The 18,212-nt window shown below is 47.5% G+C and overlaps 1 protein-coding gene across 1 annotated transcript in view; it reads right to left on the reverse strand.

The window, feature by feature from the left end:
* The window catches only part of LCOR (ligand dependent nuclear receptor corepressor), a 56,571-nt gene that overhangs the window by 17,082 nt on the left and 21,277 nt on the right, over positions 1–18,212 (reverse strand). Inside the window, exons 2-6 of the mRNA XM_025215613.1 lie at positions 16,301–16,305; positions 14,610–14,675; positions 14,102–14,181; positions 4,387–4,519; positions 2,066–2,116 (exon numbers count right to left, since the gene is read on the reverse strand). Coding sequence (XP_025071398.1) covers positions 2,066–2,116; positions 4,387–4,519; positions 14,102–14,181; positions 14,610–14,675; positions 16,301–16,305 — 335 coding nt within the window. The remainder of the gene's footprint in view (positions 1–2,065; positions 2,117–4,386; positions 4,520–14,101; positions 14,182–14,609; positions 14,676–16,300; positions 16,306–18,212) is intronic.

Raw genomic sequence — 18,212 nt, forward strand, 5'->3', positions numbered from 1 at the left:
CCTTAATATCTGCAACCTGTTTTAGCGATCTGCCTAGGCCACAATGTGTTGGGGCTCCTAGATCAAAGGGCAGGTGGATAATGTGATGCACAGCACATTTCAAGGCATGCCTGTTTGAAAGACTTGCTCCTCCCATTACCTTTTGTCACCTTGTGCACTAAATTACGATCGATTCCTGGAGCAAGAGAGGGCCTTTGTATGTGCCTCTGAAGTGCCACGGACATCTGCGGAGCTGTGTGAGAGCTTGCACGTGAAGTCACAAGCAGAGCAAGGGCCCTGTATCCTCCACTTCTCTAAGGGCGGTGTCTAAAGCAAACCCCAAGCTAACTTTAAATAAGCAAAGAGATGCTACCACCATCTTCCTCCCTGTGAAGTTCATTTGTGCAAGTCAAAGGCACTACACCGCTGCAGCTGGTAATCGTACACAGCTACGACAGCATAAACTGCTCCATGGAGCATGTAAAGGTCTGATGCATTTCTGTACACTGAGCCTGCCCTCCGCTGAAGTGGCAGTTTGCTACTGCTGAGTGCGGGGCACACCACGAGTTTGCCCACAGGCTAAGAGGAACGTAAAAGTTTAGTGTCATTATAGTGTTGCTGCAGCCCTAGTGGCAGAGGAAATATGTTTGGCAATACCTTCTGTATTCCCAAACTGGAAGCTGGTCCAATAAAGATAGCAAACGTTCATGCGTCTCCTGAAAGTGTAGGTCTATTTCATATATAAAAAAGGCCCAGCGAGGCCTGTAACAGAGCAGCCATAGAGGCTCTTCTCAGCTGGGGTGAGAGCCTCCCCGCTTCTCAAATCTTCCCAGACAGCACGCTGAAGGGTGTGCAGGAAAGGGCCAAAGACCACCAAAGCTCTTGGAGCCCCCATGGCAGACTTGTGGCACTGGCAGTGGTTGGGATCCATCTCCTCAATAAATAAAGGGAAAGAAGTCAAATGTGTCAAAAAAAAAGCTAAAGTTACCCTTGGAGCTATGGAGACCCTCGCTCTCCAGTCACGTTTTAAGAAGGACGTGGAGAATTTAGGGAGAGTCCAGAGACAGGCAACAAAAATGATAATGGACTTGGAAGGCAAGTCCTGCGAGGAGAGGCTGGCGGAGCTGGGCTTGTTCAGCTTCTGGAAATGGTGCTTAAGAGCGGACATAAGAGCAGTCTGCAATACTTGCAGGGCTGCCATAAAGAAAAGGGAAGGCACGTCTTCACTCCTGCTGCAGCGAGGAGGATGCAGACCAAGGGCTCGAAGCTGCAACAAAGCAGGTTTAGGTTGGAGACCAGGAAACACCTCCTCGCTGCCAGAGCGGGGAGCCCATGGGAGAGACACCAGGGAAGATGTGGTCTCTCCACCATTGGAGGGGTTCGAAAAGAGGTTGGGTAGCCCGTAGCCAGGGGTGACCTAGGCATAGTTATGCCCATCTTCATCTATGGGTCTTTCCCATGCTTGCGGGCACTGGCTGCAGCCCTGGCTGGGGATGGAGACTGGGCTGTGCCAATGCTCCTGCTGGGACTCAGCCCCGGAGGGTCCTGGCTGGAGGGTCTTGCCCCCACGCTCAGGCTCAGACTGATGCTGCATTTGGGGTCAGGAAGGGATTTTACCCCATGGTCAAACTGGTACAGACTTGGGGGGCTGCCTTTCTCTGCAGTGGGGGCCCTTCTCTTGGGATCTCTCAAGCATTTCTTAACGACCTTTGCAGCAGCAGGACATTGCCCACCGCGGTCCCCCTGCTTTCCCTGTGGCAGGTTTGATGTGTTGTCAGGGCTGACTGTAGGTTGGACAATGGATTAGTCGGGGACGGTTTAGACAGGGCTGATCCTGCCTTGGGCAGGGGTTGGACTAGATGACCTCTGGAGGTCCCTGCCAGCCCTGCTTCTCTATGATTCATAGGTGAAGTGGCTCAAAATAATCTTACTAACTCGTGATGAGGAATTAGATTCAGCTATTTGTTCATGTCTGCCCTGAAAAAAATCCAGCTAACAAATAAAATGCATAGCATTTACACAGCATCTGATCCATTCAGAGCATTTTTGCAAACAATTGAGTATTAAATGTTTAGGAATAACGTACCCTGGCAGTCTCTCTTAAAACCAACCAGGCATTTCATTTGGCTTCCACTACCTAATAATTAGAAATGAAACATTTTACAGATATTTATCAACTCTATATAAATGGTCTAAAGCAAATCATGTGAGCTGTGAAACCTTAATACCCTCGTTCCATCTACTTTATTTTTAATGAAAAGGTTTTAAAGTAATAAGAAAAAACTAGTCTGGTTTTCATTAGATCAATAGGAGGAGGGACTGTCCTGGCACAGGATAAAAAGAACTGACAACTGAGGACCATGGGACAAAAAATATTCTATGTTTATTGGAGTTTTCATGAATATTTGATAAAGAACTCCAGTCTGGCTGCTACAGACACACAGCTGGGGGAAATATGTGGGATTAACTTACTGCACCTGTATGGAAACTATGCCATTACTCGTTTCGAGCTGTGCGGCCTCCCACCACAGAAATGAAGATGCATGCCATCGCAGACACACAGTCAGAGGATGGGCTGGATCCTCCATTGTGCCAAGGCTCCAGGTTACTGGGGGCAAAGTCTGTTTCCAGAGGCAGACTCCTCCGACTGGTTTAAACCCAATGGAGCCAAGTCAGCATCAGCTGTCTAGCACCGTCCTGGCCAAGAGTCTCGCAGCTCTGCCATTCCCACTCTCTGGGGGTGTGGAGGTCCCTAGCAATCCTATGGCAGTGGCATCAATTAAACCAGCTGCTCAATTAATCCAGCTGCAGCAAAAGCTTGGCAGAGCAGCACAGGGAACCACAACAGACTTTCTGGGGAGCTTCCAGGCCTAACCATGAGCCAAGCACAGCTCGGCTGCAGAGGAAAACTAAGCCCTATGTAAAGGAAATTAGTTTAAATGATCGTTGCTTAACCAGTCTATTTGGATGTCCACACTCCAGGGTCTTGCATCTATTTAAAAAGGTGCCTTGCAAAGTCACAGCACACCTTTCATTTGCTAATGCTTGATTTGTGTTCACTAAGCCTTTTCCCAAAATTAGGAGGAGGTTCATTCCTCATACAGCCCTTCATACCAGCCATGTGTGAAGCTTTCAATTCAACGCTACTTACACCAAAGTAATGGACCTTTCAAAAATGTAAATGATGAAAAGACATTGGCTTTCATTGCTATATGGCTAACAATTAATTCCAACTGTGCTAATGCAGAAGGGGTTAAAGCATATTTTCTGCACACGCTTTCGCCCCCCTACACAAATCCGTTCTGGATTGAGAAGGAACATGAGAAATTTAAACCCAAAAGGCAATTTTTACCTTTAAAGGAAACAGAAAACTGCTGAAAAGGGGGAGGAAAAGGGGGGAGTTGGGATGAAAATGTTATCTCAACTGTAACTATAGTAAGGCAATAACTATCCCTCATACCACCCCACATGCTTGTGTATCTTATGCAATACATCATCGTATACAATTCATCCTTATTCATCTTTAGTCATAAAGGAGGTGCTAAAATACTGTTATCTATGTAAAACACCTTTAAATATTTTGGTCACTGGAAGGACAGGAGGAGGCTTGGCTACAGCAATTTCTAATTTGTAAAGTGAAGGCCTTACACTGCCCCCCCAGCCACAGCCAGGCTGGAATGATTGACTTAGCAGATTTCTGCCCATATGGGTTATGCTGATAAGTACACGGCACTTCTATCCGAGGCATGTTTGGAGGCAACCTACAGAATCCTGTTCCCCTGTTGGCAGAGGGCGCTGGCGTGAGCGTCAGGTCTAAGGAAGACGGCAAACCTTGCGCGCCTCCAACCGCAGAGCTATGCAGGGTTCTCCGGCGCTGGGCTGCTGCTGTCACCCTCCAGATGTTTCGCTGCACTGATTTTTCAGCTCTGATTCCACTGATCGTATTGAGACCCCAAACGCACAGTTCTCTAAGCACCGGGAAGTCACCAACAGCTGCAGTTGGAGAACCACTGTTTAACAATGCTGCCCTCAGGAGAAGCAATCTGCTTGGGAATGGACCCCCGAACTAGCATTTCTTCTGCTCCTCTCCTACGCCTCTGAATGCCCCACTCAATCAGCAGTGGCTCAGAGGGACGTCGCCGCTGGGCATGCCTTGAACACTGCAAAAACCCAAGTGCTTCTCTGAGAGCAGAGGTGGTGCCCCCTCTCCCCCCCCTCACACACGCACGTGATATGGGGCAAATGACTGCATCTTCAGAGATCCAACCACTGCCCCTTTCAAAGTCAGAGGGCTACAAACATTTGAAAAGACTGTACATATGCCTAAAGCTCAAGAGCTCATCTTTGCGACACCCGCGCTGCATGCAAAGGGCAGAATAGAGACACTGCCTGGTCATCGAAACCAACCTTTTCTGTAAAAGACTGCATTGAGGAACTCTTCCGCTTGCCTCTCGAACCGAATGATTTTTGCTTGCTCTTGTCTAAGCAGAGCTTCTTGCCCAGCTTCCGAAGCTGGCTCATCCAGACTGACTAAGTGTTCCTGCAAAAATATTTAATGACATGTTTGTAAGATCTTTTTCCCCCTCCTCACACCACATAAATCAATCACATGCAGCTAGCATCGCTTTAAAAAAAAAAAAAAAAGAATTAAAAAGTATGTACACAATGAGCATTTTACAACAGCCAGTAGAATTGTCTTGATACTTCAGGTTTACATCAAAACCCGTATCAGATAAATAAAAGCACAAAATGCAATGTGTCACCAAGGCTAAAATATTAAATGCAAAACCAAATAGACTTCTTAGTCCTCTTTCAAGTTTAACAGCACTATAGAAAATGTGAGCTGCGTAGGAAGGAGAAAAAGCTGAATGTTTCACCTTGCATTTGGCCAAGAACCTGGTTTTTGAACACACGGTCCTCACTGAGCACTTTTAATTTTCTATGAAAGAGCTGCTGAGGACAGAACACAGAAGAGAATCGCACCTCGCCCCCTCATACTGCACCGTGTCCATGCAGAGCGAGCGCTGAATGACTATGTATGTGCAGCGCCAGGCTGTCAAGACTCACAATAGCAACTTTTAAATGGAGTAGTCTTGTAGATTCACAATATTACCAATAATCAGAACAAACAGAAGAGCCACAAGCTCTTTCAAGTCCTCGCACAACACAACTGAAAGCAGCTGTTTGACTTCCAGAACGTTTCAGCACAAAAAACGTCACTAGGGTAAAACTCATTTCTAATTTATTGTTCCTGTAGCTTACTCTCCCGGTACTAAAATAACCTCACCTGTGGCCACACATCTACTTCTTGTGTGCACAGATTACAATTCTCATCGTACAGCCACAGATCAGCTTGCCCCTGCTCCCCTCCCAGCCATTTGGGGGGTTTTCTCCACATCTGCACAGCCCCAGCTGCCAGAAGACACCAGCTACACATAACCTGCAACCCACTTGTTCACAGAGGACGTGGGAAGAGGGGGTTTCAGCACATCTGTGGCGCGTGTGGTCTCTGGGAGGCATAACAGAGCTGTGCTGAATAACCAGCCCAGAGAACGGATGGCCAGGCAGAGCAGACCACACATCATGTCTCATGGCACGTGAACTACTGGGGACTCTGGCCATGCAGGCGTTGAGCCCTTATGTTTCTATATTCACATGCAGCACTTTCTCCCATTAAAGGTGACTTTCCCAGACTGACAAACCCTACAAGCCAGAGAAATTGGGTGTGCCAAAGGTTTAAGGAATGGGGAGGGGGAGACGAGCAGGTAGGCCTAGGTGTTCCCCACAAAGGTACGCGACCGCGCTGATGAGGATCTCCGAAGGACGCAGAGCTGCGCAGGGAGCATTTCTTCTGAGCTGAAGACAACCCAGACCGGTCAGCCTCCACAAAAGAAGATACCAGCTCACTTGCAGATAAATCGCTTTTAGATCACACCCACTAAAAAGTGCGTCTGAACTGTAATCGCACTGCGACAGAGCCCTATCAGCAAAGCCCCTGGCACACTACTGGCACTACACACACATGCATGAGAATAAAACCATTTCACACCCATTTAAGTGAAAACGTTGACCAGAATTTCACCACGAACAAAAATTCATGTGGAAAAATAAGCCTGCCACATATCGCTCCATGTGAAAATTATTTTTCATTGAGACCTTCTTAAAAAAACACCGACAGATGTGCCTTATCTTTGCACGTTACGAAGTGTAATGCAGGATTGAAGAAGGGTGAGAAAAAAACGACAACATGTAGAGAAAAATGTTAGCCCAGGTTACGAAGGATCAACAGTCTTTCAAGCAAGAGTGCGTTAAGACAGTGCTCTCAAGCCTTTCAGACTCGGGGCGCTCCTCGGAAAAGGCCGGCTCTGCGCTTTCACTCGCTTTTTGACTACGAAAAAAACAAGAGAGCAATTCTTCTGCTCCTAATAACTCAAAGACACAGCAGGGCAGAATGCTTTTCACATTATGGATACGAAATCCCTGGTTTTATGCAATGAATCATACGTAGGTGTTTGTGCACTTAACAGGGCTAAGTGGTAGTGTGTGGCAGCCCACGACACCCTTAAAAGGATCTTGTGGCCCCCCGGGGTGCCACAGCACCCTGGTTGAGAATCACAGGGGTTACAATAAAGCAACCCCAGCCTAACAATCGCCTTTTTGTGTTTAAAACCAAGAAGAAAAAAAGAAGGGAAAAATGTTTTTGCACAAAAAATGCTATTAAACCAGAATTGAATCTCATCTTCGCGTTTCTACAGCGCCTCTCACTGCAGTATCTATGCAGCGAACACGTAGGCTAAGTACGCATAGTCAAGAAGCCTGAGGCTGAATCGATTCAATCTTCACAGGTTAGTCTAAGCTGCGGAGATTGAACCGATAAGCAAGTGAACAGCCATTCACTTTAGACCCTGGGAATGCAGCCACACGTCTGCAGGGTCCCACGCCAGAAGCCGGGGGGCGCTACAGCACACCTGCCTGCTGGGCTGGAGCAGACAGCCGAGGCCAGCTAGCCCATCCACCCTGCGAGTGGGGAGGTGCAAAGCATCCTGGGACCCTGGTGGACTGTGAGTTAACTTGAATCCAGAAGGGATCTGGGACAGATGTGCAATAAACCGATTTAACCTAAATCAGCTCAGTCTAATACTACGTCCATCCCGCTTTATCTTAAACTGGTTTTGGCCATTTGGAAAGTGGTCTATGTGCACTGAACTTCTTTCGCATTACAGATTTGAACCGGTTTCCAATCACTTATACCGGTTTACGCATTACTTCTGTCCCTAGCCCCAGAGGAGACCAGGTGATTTTTCATTTCTCTTTAAGAGGAAGCTCTTCGGCATGATACACAGCGGTTCACCCATGCAGCTCCTGCTCGAGCTACCTAGCATCCTCTGGCTCAAACCCAAGGACCGGTGGGGAAGGCATAGCTCTGACTCACCCGTGGTCCCAGCCAGCTATTCACAAGTGAAGAGGGCTTCGTCCCTGTCAGTGTGATCCCACATTTTGCCCATTATCAGAGTTACAGGAAACTGAAAATGCACCAAAACAGAACAGTTCAGTTTTCCTGATTACGTTCCTCCAGGCAATTAGGGAACATCAAATACCATTAAAAGAGAACAGTGACGCAGCCTAGCAGGTCTCTCTTCAGAAATACAGTTCAGTGGCAGCGTGCACTGACATAAAACAACTATAATTTACATCACTCAGATACAGGTGAGGCATTAAATACAACCACAATAGCTTTTTCTAACCTGTTCTGGATAACGTCAAGTTACTAGGGGGCTACAAAGGCTTTCTACAGAGACAAAGAATGGTTCAGAAGATGCTGGGATCATGGGACCTTCCACGACCTCTGATTAAAGGGCCCCTGGGTCTTTGTTTCAGGAAAAAGGGAGCTGCAGTCTCACCCCTATGGAAGTGCAAGGAAAACAGGTAGCTGTCCCAAGTAAATAAGGTCTTTACATATTTTCCAGGCTGGATCCATGGGTAAGTTTAGGATCAGAAAACATCGTGTACACGAGCACCAACTTAAGCCTTGTGCACTGCCAGACATTCTGCAGAATTCCCTTGCATTTTCAGGACCACAAAAAATCAAGTCAGACAAATTCCTTCTCAGCTCAGTTATTCATTTCCCTGCTTTTTAATTAACAGAACCACCGTTATTCCAGCCTCTTTATGAGCTGACCTAACGAACTCTGGATAGGTTGGGTGCGACCGTTTCAGAGCAAAATGTACTTTTTTATCTAAATTTAGCACAGTTGATCAGTTCACTTGCCTTTCCACCAGCTTCTTCCTAGTAGCATTTTTATCCCACCCTTTCAACCTCCCAAGTCCTAAATTCTGCCAGCAAAAGTTAAAATCACAAGATGTCACTGCCTGGCAATGGAAGTTAGTAGAAGTTTTGAAACAGGAAGAGCATGAAAAAAAAACAACCAACCACGCTGTTAGATCTGCTTTGTGATAGCATATAACACAGCACATATAAAGTCCATTTTGGTCCCACCTCTTCAATATTCCAAAATATTAATGGGAAAAGCACAGTTTGTTTGGTGATATCTTTTGTTGGATCAACTACACATTTGGGAGAGATGTTAGACAAGCTTTAGCCCACAAAATGCCCTTCAGTTCAGGCTGGAGTGGTCAGGTCTAACATGTCTCAAGTAGACATTTGGTAATACCTTTTATCGGGTCAACTAAACCTTCTTTTCCATGTCATTCCTGGACTACTGCAGCTACAGCCTGCCACCTAATGCTGCCAAATGTTACCAGCATCCCAACTCTGTGGGCCATATACAATCCCTTTGTGGACTGGAGATTGCCAACCCCTGATTTAGACCATCTTTCTACACAGTGGCAGGATCAAGAATAAGTAGACCTTCCCTGACAGCTGTTTCGTCTAATCCGGTCTCCAATGAAGAAGATCGAACAACTTGCCTAGGCAGCCAGTTCCAGGGCTTTACTACATCAGCATGACATTAAATGGTTTTCCAAATTCAAAACCACTCTGACTTAACTGGGCCAAGAACACTCAATGTCTTGCACTAAGTGCATTCAACACTAAAAATTAAACAAAAAGTACGGGATGTTCATATTAATTTGTGTTAATGCAGACAACGCGAGAGGATATGACAGAGGCCTCCAAAATCCTCTTCTGGACCACGTGCAGAGGGAACTGCTGTTCACCAAGTCCCAGACCACCAGAACAAGGGGGCACCCACTGAAACGAGCAGGCACCAGGTTTCAAACCAAAAAGAAAAAGTACTTCTTTACGCAACGTGTCATTAACGCGTAGAATTCATCGCCACGGGAGGTGGTGGAGGCAGAGAGCAGAGCCAGGTCCAGCAAGGACTGGATTAATTTGTGGAGGCTCGATCTATTTAATGGCTGTTGAACAGAGCAGTTGGAGAGGTTTCCTCTGGCATCTCTCAAACACCACGAGGTGGATGGCAGGAAGGGGATTGATCACTCGAGAGCTATCCGGTTCAGTGCTCTCCCTCTATAGCATCCACTTCTGCCACACTGGAGACAGGACACCGAGCTAGACGGACCATTGCTCTGACCCAAGCTGGCTCTTCTTATTTTCTAACGCAGGACTATTAGGATCTCTCCTGACCTGAGCGGGCAGTTCTACCACAAGCGACTCTGTCAGATTTACATCTGTCCATGTCAGATTGCTTTACAATCAAGCAATATAAGAATTGACAGTTCAGGGGCCAGAGGTATTTTTAAAATTAAAATCCAGAAATAATCCTGAAGCACGCAGGGCATAGTAAACTGTCTAAAATGCACTACAAATCCACCACAACTATCAGAGCTCCAGAGCATCAAAACCAGGATTCGGACTCATTTGCAGATGTTTCATTTGCCAATTTAAATTCTTCTGGGAGTGAATGCTCTGATGGGATCCACAGCAGCAGTGCTTTAGGAGTACCAGCCTTCGGGCGCGCTCTTCCACCAAGGACTCAAGGTTCATTCAGAGCCACAGAGTCTGATGACCAAATCATTCCTGAAGCGAAGGGGATGGGACTGCCATTCATGGGCAGGCAATTTGGAATAAGATAAGTGCTTTAGGAAGCATCTGCCAGGCTGGTGTGGCTTGCTAGTGAGCTGCCATTTCGTTCACCTTCATGCATTAAGGTCATTTTACTGGAGCTGGCAAGGACTGGCCTTTACACCTATCACCGCCAAAGGGATAACTTCCCTTAGCATCTTCTTCTCCTTCACGCTACGTTTATGCTATATATTCCACCAGTTATTTAAAGTACACTTTAGCTTCCTACATTTCTTGTTCTGCTCTCACCCACTAATGAGAATAATTAATTCCTCTTTTTATATATTTCCTTGCATTGTGTAGCTGTAGAGCGCAAAGGCTCAGCGCTCGAGCTTTCTTCAAGGACCTGTTCTCCAAAGCTTCCCTTCCCCCCAGCTCGGGTGCTCTCTCTTCAGTTCGCTCCAATCTTCTTCAAAAGCATCCAGCCCCAAATTGGGTGTCAGACTCTAATTAAAACCAAAGTAGCAAAGCACAATGATCTAATTTCACATTAAATAAATGTTCTTAATAAAGTCTCAAGCAGTGCTGTCGTGTTGCAACCATTTATTATCAAACATTTCTAAGTCATAGGTAAGCCAATGATCCCAATTATTAAGGATACCGCCTTCGACAAGCGTACTTTGAATTTTTGCAAACAAGTGATCGATGTGGAATAAGCTATTTGGCAAGTCTGAATGCAAACTGCACTGCACCCATTCCTCGAAGTGAAAGACTTGTGAAATCATCTCTCACGTTCTACTAGAACCAGGCTATGAAGGTGGTGGGGGACAACACTCGGTTTTGAGAAAGTCTTCAGATTGTCGAGTAAGAATGAGCCAAGATGGATTACACACGATAACACTGCGCATTTACTCCAACGAGGATGAGGAGGCTGGGGTGCGAAGGCACGTATCCTCCCGTGCGCATGTGTGGGGTGCATGCACACAGCCGGGGCAGCAGTTCTTTATAACGCTGCTCTCCTGACCACCGAAGCTGGTGCCTGATGCCAGGGAGGCCCTATGATAACTTGGTTTTAACACGCTCTAGAGAAGCCGGGTGCACCCCTATGGAGTCTGGCAAGTTGCGAGCACCCCGGAAGTTTACAAGACCTTTCCCAGCAGCCTGCTCCTTCCTAGCTGCGTATTTCATAACCACCCATTTTTACATTTCACCATCTCAGCCCCTTCTCCAATGCATCGAAGCTAGGCTGCACTTGAATGGTATTCCCCTCTGAATATCACATAATTGGCACATTAGCTTAGTGTGCTCCACCCTCCAACTCAAAGGGATGGCTACCAATAAATTAATCTTGGTAGGATACTTCAATTAGGAAGCAGACGGTCTTCTTCCCTTTTAAAAATGCATGCGATTGAATCTGATTGCCTGTGAAAGCAAGCGGCCGACTGCACCTCCCAGAGCAGAGTGGGGCAGGCGCTGCCTTGACAGAGCTCTGATCAGGACCACCCAGACCTCGACTCTCCTGATCCAGCTAAGTGATGTGATGACTGCTATGGGCCAACAAAGACAGACGCGCTACTTTTTACTTTTGTTCCACTGCTGGTGGGAGGCTAGGGCACCAGTTCGCTTCCCCACTTGCTGCACAGACCAAACTGGTGGCAATGACAATTCATCAAAGGTGGATTGGGAAAGGAGAGGGGTAGAGACCAGACCCACGAAGCGCTGAAGAACTGGCTGCTGCCATTGTGCTCCAGGCTGCAATGCCAATGACACCGCTCTAGTCTTCTGGGACTAGCACCAAGCGCCCCAAGCTCCCTTCCAGTGGATGCGGCTAAACCGAGCAAACAGACCTGCTGGGGGAAGGGGAAGGGGCTGGGATTGCACAGTGCTGGGGCCAGCCGACATCCTGCTTCCCTAAGCAGGGCACGGACGAGTGACAGAAGTCACGGAGATGGCAGCCTGCAGCGCCCTGAAGGGGAGCAGGTGAAGACGCAGTTCCACAACTTTGCTGCAAGGAGGGAATTTAAAAGGCAGCTCTTGCGATGCGCAATTCAGCTGACGGCCGTCGGCTGCAGGTATGTGCGCTGCCCTGGGGGAAACTGTGCCCATTTCATCTCCAGGGAGATTTTACTTGAACAAATCCACTGTGCAGCGGTAACTGCACCGCAGAACGCCTCGCAAGGAGCACGCGCTAAGAACGCCAGCCCTGGTTGGAAACACTGCAGACTCCACGGGAAGGAGAGGAAAGAAAGCACTCGAGTGACACTCCACTCAGCCCCGTTAACTCTCTCCCTGCCGCGCCAGCCAGACTCAACTTCACTCTCCTCTGCCCACGCTTTGCAGCCTCGAGTCCCTGCAGCGCTCGAACCCCTTTTGTTTGCACCACAACGCTGTTCCCGTCTCTAAAAACCTGCTTTGACCAACCGGACCACAGCACCCCCCGAGCCCAGGTGCGGCCTTGTTTACGTGCTTCCCTCACCTGCTTAAACACACCCCGTGGCACAACGGGCACAGCAATGCCCCCCAGAGAGCTAACCTTTGCCGCACGTTAACTTCAGCACTTGAAGAGCTCCATCGCGCTGCTTTACACAGCCACCAAGCACTCTGCGCAGCCGGGAAGGTGTGGATACCGGGGGGAAAAACCCCCCAAACCAAAACCCAGCATGGTGTGTTCACAACACAGCAGGGAAATCCAAGCTTTCAACAAATGGCTGTTTACAGCCTGAAAGGAAGCAGAGGATTGTCCCCAATCTGAACACCATATTGCAGACTCGAATTTAGCCTTCGCCTAGCAATCCGAGACCTTTTCGACCTTCACTTCTGCAGCACTGTGTGCTTACAGCCAACCCAAATTTCACCAGCCTCTCTCCAACGTGCGAATAGGCTCAGCTCAGCGGCTTCAACACCCCAGAGCTCAGTGGACTCTCCTGGCCTCTCACCAGCTCTGGACCACAGGGACAAGCAGCTTTCCTGGTGTAAAATCCACTGGCTTCCATGGAACTGCAGCAAGGAGGATTTTTTTCCATGAAGTTTTTTTCCAGGAGATGACACCAGTGCCCACAGTTGTAGAGCATTACTCTAGACACACAAACGAGTCTCAGAGCTCACTGTGCTGGCCAGGGTCTCTGACCGGAAAACAAAGTGCCTTTCTCTGAAATCTGCTCAGAATCGATGCTTTTTTCCTCCGAGAGCCTCAGTAAAAAGCTTGATGCAAAAATAAATGGGAGCTCAATATGCAGTGAGCACCCAGGCTACTGGCAGACAGGAGCCAACAGCAAAAACCAGCGCAGCATTTCCTTTTAGCACAAGCCACACTGTCCTGAGCAATAGCTGTTGAAGAGGAAAGGGTTTTACAAACGCTCAAGTGCTGGGGGGAACCTGTTGCCAGCCCACAGGGTGTATTACAGTACATGGTAAGCTTCGCACAGGAAGGAGTGGGAGCAGGGAGGACCAGCTAACTAGGTTTCACCGACACAGATGAGCTTTCCTGCCTACACAACAGAGTAACCGTGTGTGTACACATGGCGTGAGCAGCAACTGCAGGCTGAGCCACGCTGCAAGCACGGCTACAACATGCTTACAAAAGGCTTGCCAGCACCCTGCGTGGACACGGACGGTTAGTCCACGTGCAGGCCGGGACCTGGTCAGAAACACGGAAAAAAATAAATCTGCCGCGCAGACCACTCTCTCATTCCAGAGACGTGGCCCACAAAGGCAATCGGTGCCCAGACGCACAACGAGATGGTCTGCCGTGACCTGCAGTCACCCTGGTCTGCGTTTCTATCCTGCAGGTGAAGGCAGTCCCTCGCTCGCGCCACCATTCAACCTCCCCTCCAAAGGGCCGGGCAACCCACGCCCTTCTCCCCTACACGTCCTCTCCGACCGACCGACCGACCGACCGAGAAGGGCTCGCACACACGAACATCAAAACCCCACAGCACTGCACACCGCACACGCAGGGAAGTTACAGAGAAGACAACACGCAGTGGGCAGGAACATGCATGAGGGCTCCCCCAGTGCAACTGGGCAGAGAGGGGGTGGAGGGGGAGTTGCAAATCTTCCTCTAACTATACACCTAGGTCACTGGGAGAAGCAAAAACACACTCCACAACTACTAGCTTGACACAGCTGCATTATTACCTTCACTTTTTCTCTTCTCAGGCAGCAGAAAAGACAATTTTCATCAAAAGACCAATCAGAAACACCTTCGGGCTCACAGTCTGTAAATCAGAGGAATAGCAAATTACTTAATATTCATAAAACACAACATAACTGGTGCCAGAGAGAAACACCACATTAAATACCTGTTTCACAACATTCTTGCCTAGATTCTGCAGATGCAGGTGTGATTTCGGCCATATTTCTAAATCCCAGATTACAAAACTACCCACATTTGGTCTACACACAACGAAACTGGGGGGGTTTTGTTTTGTTTTTTTCCAAGCAACACCAAATCCACTGCCAGCTACATAAAGATGAACGCACACTCATTAGTAATTTTAGCCAATATGAAACTAACTGTGAGCACTGCCTGGGGGAGGGGAAAAAGCATAAATCTCCACGGTAACACACATTTTCTAGAGGCAGAGCTGGGGTTGCTTCTGTCATTAGAAATGCAGAACAAGACACAAAAATAGAGATTGAATACCTTTAAACAAACTGAGATCTTTTAATAATCCAGGTCCAAACAGCCCTTCTAGAATACTTTCAAACCCTAAAAGCAAAGAAAAGAATTGTTAGCTTTCTAGATTAAGAACGTCGCTGCCAGAATATTTACAATAGCAGGTCTATATTTATCTGTTCCCAGAACAGATCTGAACGTGTTCTCTCCTAGTACTCCCAAGATGTACGGTGAATTGAGGACTGAACTGCGGCACATCACAACAGCATCTTGGGTCCGCTTCAACCCCTGCACTTTCACAGCGAACTGGGCTCAATAAAGAGCAGTGGGGGGCACTAACAGAAATCATTATGATAAGAAAAAGGCAAGTTTGAGCTTCCACAATGCGCTGCGCAATTCCAGGCACTTTCCTTTAAAAAAAAAAAAATTAAAAACCAAACCTGCTCTCACTAAAGCCTCCAAGTTCAATGTCAAAAATGTGTATTTTCCAAGGTGCCAAGCCCTCTGGCAGCTTCTTCACAAACTGATTCTGCCTCCCGATTTCTTGGGGACAAAGACGATTCGAAAAGGACGGGGTTTGCAGCAATCCTATCCCATTCGAGAGAGAAATGCATGTTCCAGTCGGCGTCACGACTCTGTGTTTTCAGGGAGCCTGATTTACTCAGTTGCAATGCTCTATGCCTTATTTTTTTAAAAGCAGAACGGGGATTTCAGGCCAATTTTAGCCTCTGCACAAAAAGACCGTCTCCCTACATTGCTGCCACCGTACGAGAACAGAAAGTCATGAATGTAACTCTTAGCAGCACCAAGTACATAGTACTAGAAGGAAGTGAACACTGCGAGTGCGTGGACTATACTAAAACAACGCTGGCAATTCAACCCCCCTCGTGCCTGGAAACATTTGTGCTGTAAGCGACACCCAAGATGACTGTAAACGGGAAAAAATTAAGAAAGAATATTTTTCTTTGTTCCAGCAGGTTCACCTGGCACGTTATTATAAAGCACCTTGAGCGTAGTTAGCTGGCCGGTTCCTGCGTGCGGACCTTTCAAACACAGCCGTGAGAGACGATGATCACTTCCGCGAGACGGTGAAATGTGACTGCAGAGCTACCGAACCTGGCTGGAGGATTCAAGAGCAGGCGAACCACCTGCATGCAGTTCGGGGTCAAATTCAGGCTGATGGCATCCCCTGGCAGAAAGCAACGACAAGGCTGCCCGCTCCCCAGGGGTATACACGTCCCGGCCGATGTCACACCTTCCCTCGAGACCACCCGGGCACAGTCCAAATGGAGACCTCGAGCAGCCCCGCTCTGCCCATCACATGCTGGCAACAGCTCCAGCGCAACACTAGAAGCACTGACAACATCCGAGGTGCGAGGCAGGATCCTGGAAGCACTTCTACCATTTACTGCTACTTGGATGGCTAAGCCGCAGCCAGGTTACGATGCCATCTGCGGCAGCACATCTAGCATCAAATATAATGCTAATATCTAGCACACGTGCTAGGGTGGGGAACAAAAGTGGAAAATGGCAAGAGTGGCGCAGTCAAATGCAGATGAGAGCGAGGAGAAAGATCAGAGGCAAGGAGGGGGAGGGAAAGAAGAAATAAAAGATCTCATCAAACTGCACCTTGTCAGGCAGGCAAGCAGTACTGCCTCCAAAGAAAGCCAGTGCAGGCTTCAGGAAGTGGCAGGAACAATGGGGAAGGGCACACCCACCTGACCTGGGGGAAGAAAAACAGAAGAGTCAGGGTTTTGACCCTCACGTTTATCGTTCTGACCCCTCCGCTATTACTCATGGATGACGACCCATCACCATCCGCTCCTGGCCTGACCCAGCCAACCAACCTCAGCCCCTTTCACTTTTTTTGTTGTTAGGATCAAGGGAGCTTAGAGACTCGCCTCCAAACTCGCCACTCTTAAAATAGCAACTGCCAATGACGCATACCCCACAGCTTGTCATGCATGCAACAGCACACCAAAATCCCTGCCAAGTTTTACAGCTTGGATATTGTACAATCATAGTTTGCTAGCCCACTGTTCTCACTGATGTTAATGCCACTCAGTTTTTATTAATATTAAATATTGGATTTAGCAGTTGCATAGCAACGGCAGAACATCTTATGTGCAACGCTTGACATTAAAAAAGGCAAATAAGGGAAGTATGAATGTATTCAAAAATTATACTGAGGATCGAGTAGAACAGCCATGTAGCTCAACCAAAAAAAAAAAAAAAGAAACAAAACACAACCCCGAGTGCAATACAGCAGAGACCGAATAAGACCTGCCATGTTGCGTTTGATCACTTAGGACTCCAAAAAAGCATTTGTGCACAATGAATCATGCATAAAACACTGGAAACTAAATTTTGAAATAGGAACTGTCTACTTTTTATAGTGTGTTTTCCCTGCATTGTCACTGCTCTTAGAAGCTTGAAAAGAACATTTCTTTCCCCAGTGATTTTGTCCTTTTCCATTTGGCAGATGATATTTTCCCCGCATTTCAAATGGAACAAAATTAACATGGCTGCCTTTGTCAAATCCCATTTTTTATACCCTCATCGTCTATATTAGCGTTTGATAGTTCACAGCAGCCGAAGAGCAGGGCCAGTGGAAAAGTCACAGAATGAGAGACAATTAGAGAAGAGGGAGGGGAACAAAGATCCCATAATTTCAGGGCTTTTCCTGCAATTTTTGCTATTTCAAACAATGTTCCACAGAACTGAAGCTTCTACACTTCTGAAAAACCTTGACTATTGTTACAGACAACCGGCAGAGGATGAAATCAATTTATGGTTTTTATTCTTTATAACACATTAATAATGCCCAAAAGGTTTTTCTTCACATTTTACTGGATTTTTGTGTCCATTAGAAATTATATCTTGTCAAGTGTAGAAGGCTCTATGGTGACAGAAAATTAGTAATACGAGAGTGAGCGAGTGAAAGAAAGAGCACGAGAATGAAAGAAAGAATGAGAATGAAAGAAAACTCTGCTAGCTGCTTGGAGAGCGGACTTTTATAATAAGCCTAATTTTCTTATATTGCTAACAACTTCAATTTGGAAATGCTTTTTTAAGTATGAGAGTTAGCCTATGTGCTCCAAGAAGTTCTCTAGCAAAAACTAGGAAAAGTGGACATGACTGACATCCCGATTTGTAAAACCGTAAAAAAAAAAAAAACAAAAAAAAAACCCCCCGCACATGCCAGCAGAAAGAACCATCCCCCCAAATCGCACATGAGCACACCTCTGTACATGCCACATTTTGAGCCCCATCGCACTGTAAACTAAGAAGCTGTGGCACCATTACCCCAGCACAGAGCACTAAAAAGAAACGTGAATTCTCTCCTCCGCGCCCGTCCAGAGCTGCCCTCGGGGCCTGGACACGCTACGGGAACATCGGACGGCAAGGCTGGAAGGGACCTCACAAGACCCCTCCGGTGCCCCCCACACAGCATGCCGCGCGGTCCCGACGAAGCAGGTGGACGACCAAGTTTTCAGGCTCTGGCACAGAGCGCCGAGGCCCTTTTGCTTCTTCATTGAGACGCCCTTCTCTCTCAGCCGTCTTCCCCACGTTTCTGCTCGCCCCTGCCCTAGCCCAGCAAGTGGACCATAGCAGACATAGCTAAGAACA

Source organism: Alligator sinensis, unplaced genomic scaffold, assembly GCF_000455745.1.
Source record: "Alligator sinensis unplaced genomic scaffold, ASM45574v1 scaffold859_1, whole genome shotgun sequence".
NCBI lineage: Eukaryota > Metazoa > Chordata > Crocodylia > Alligatoridae > Alligator > Alligator sinensis.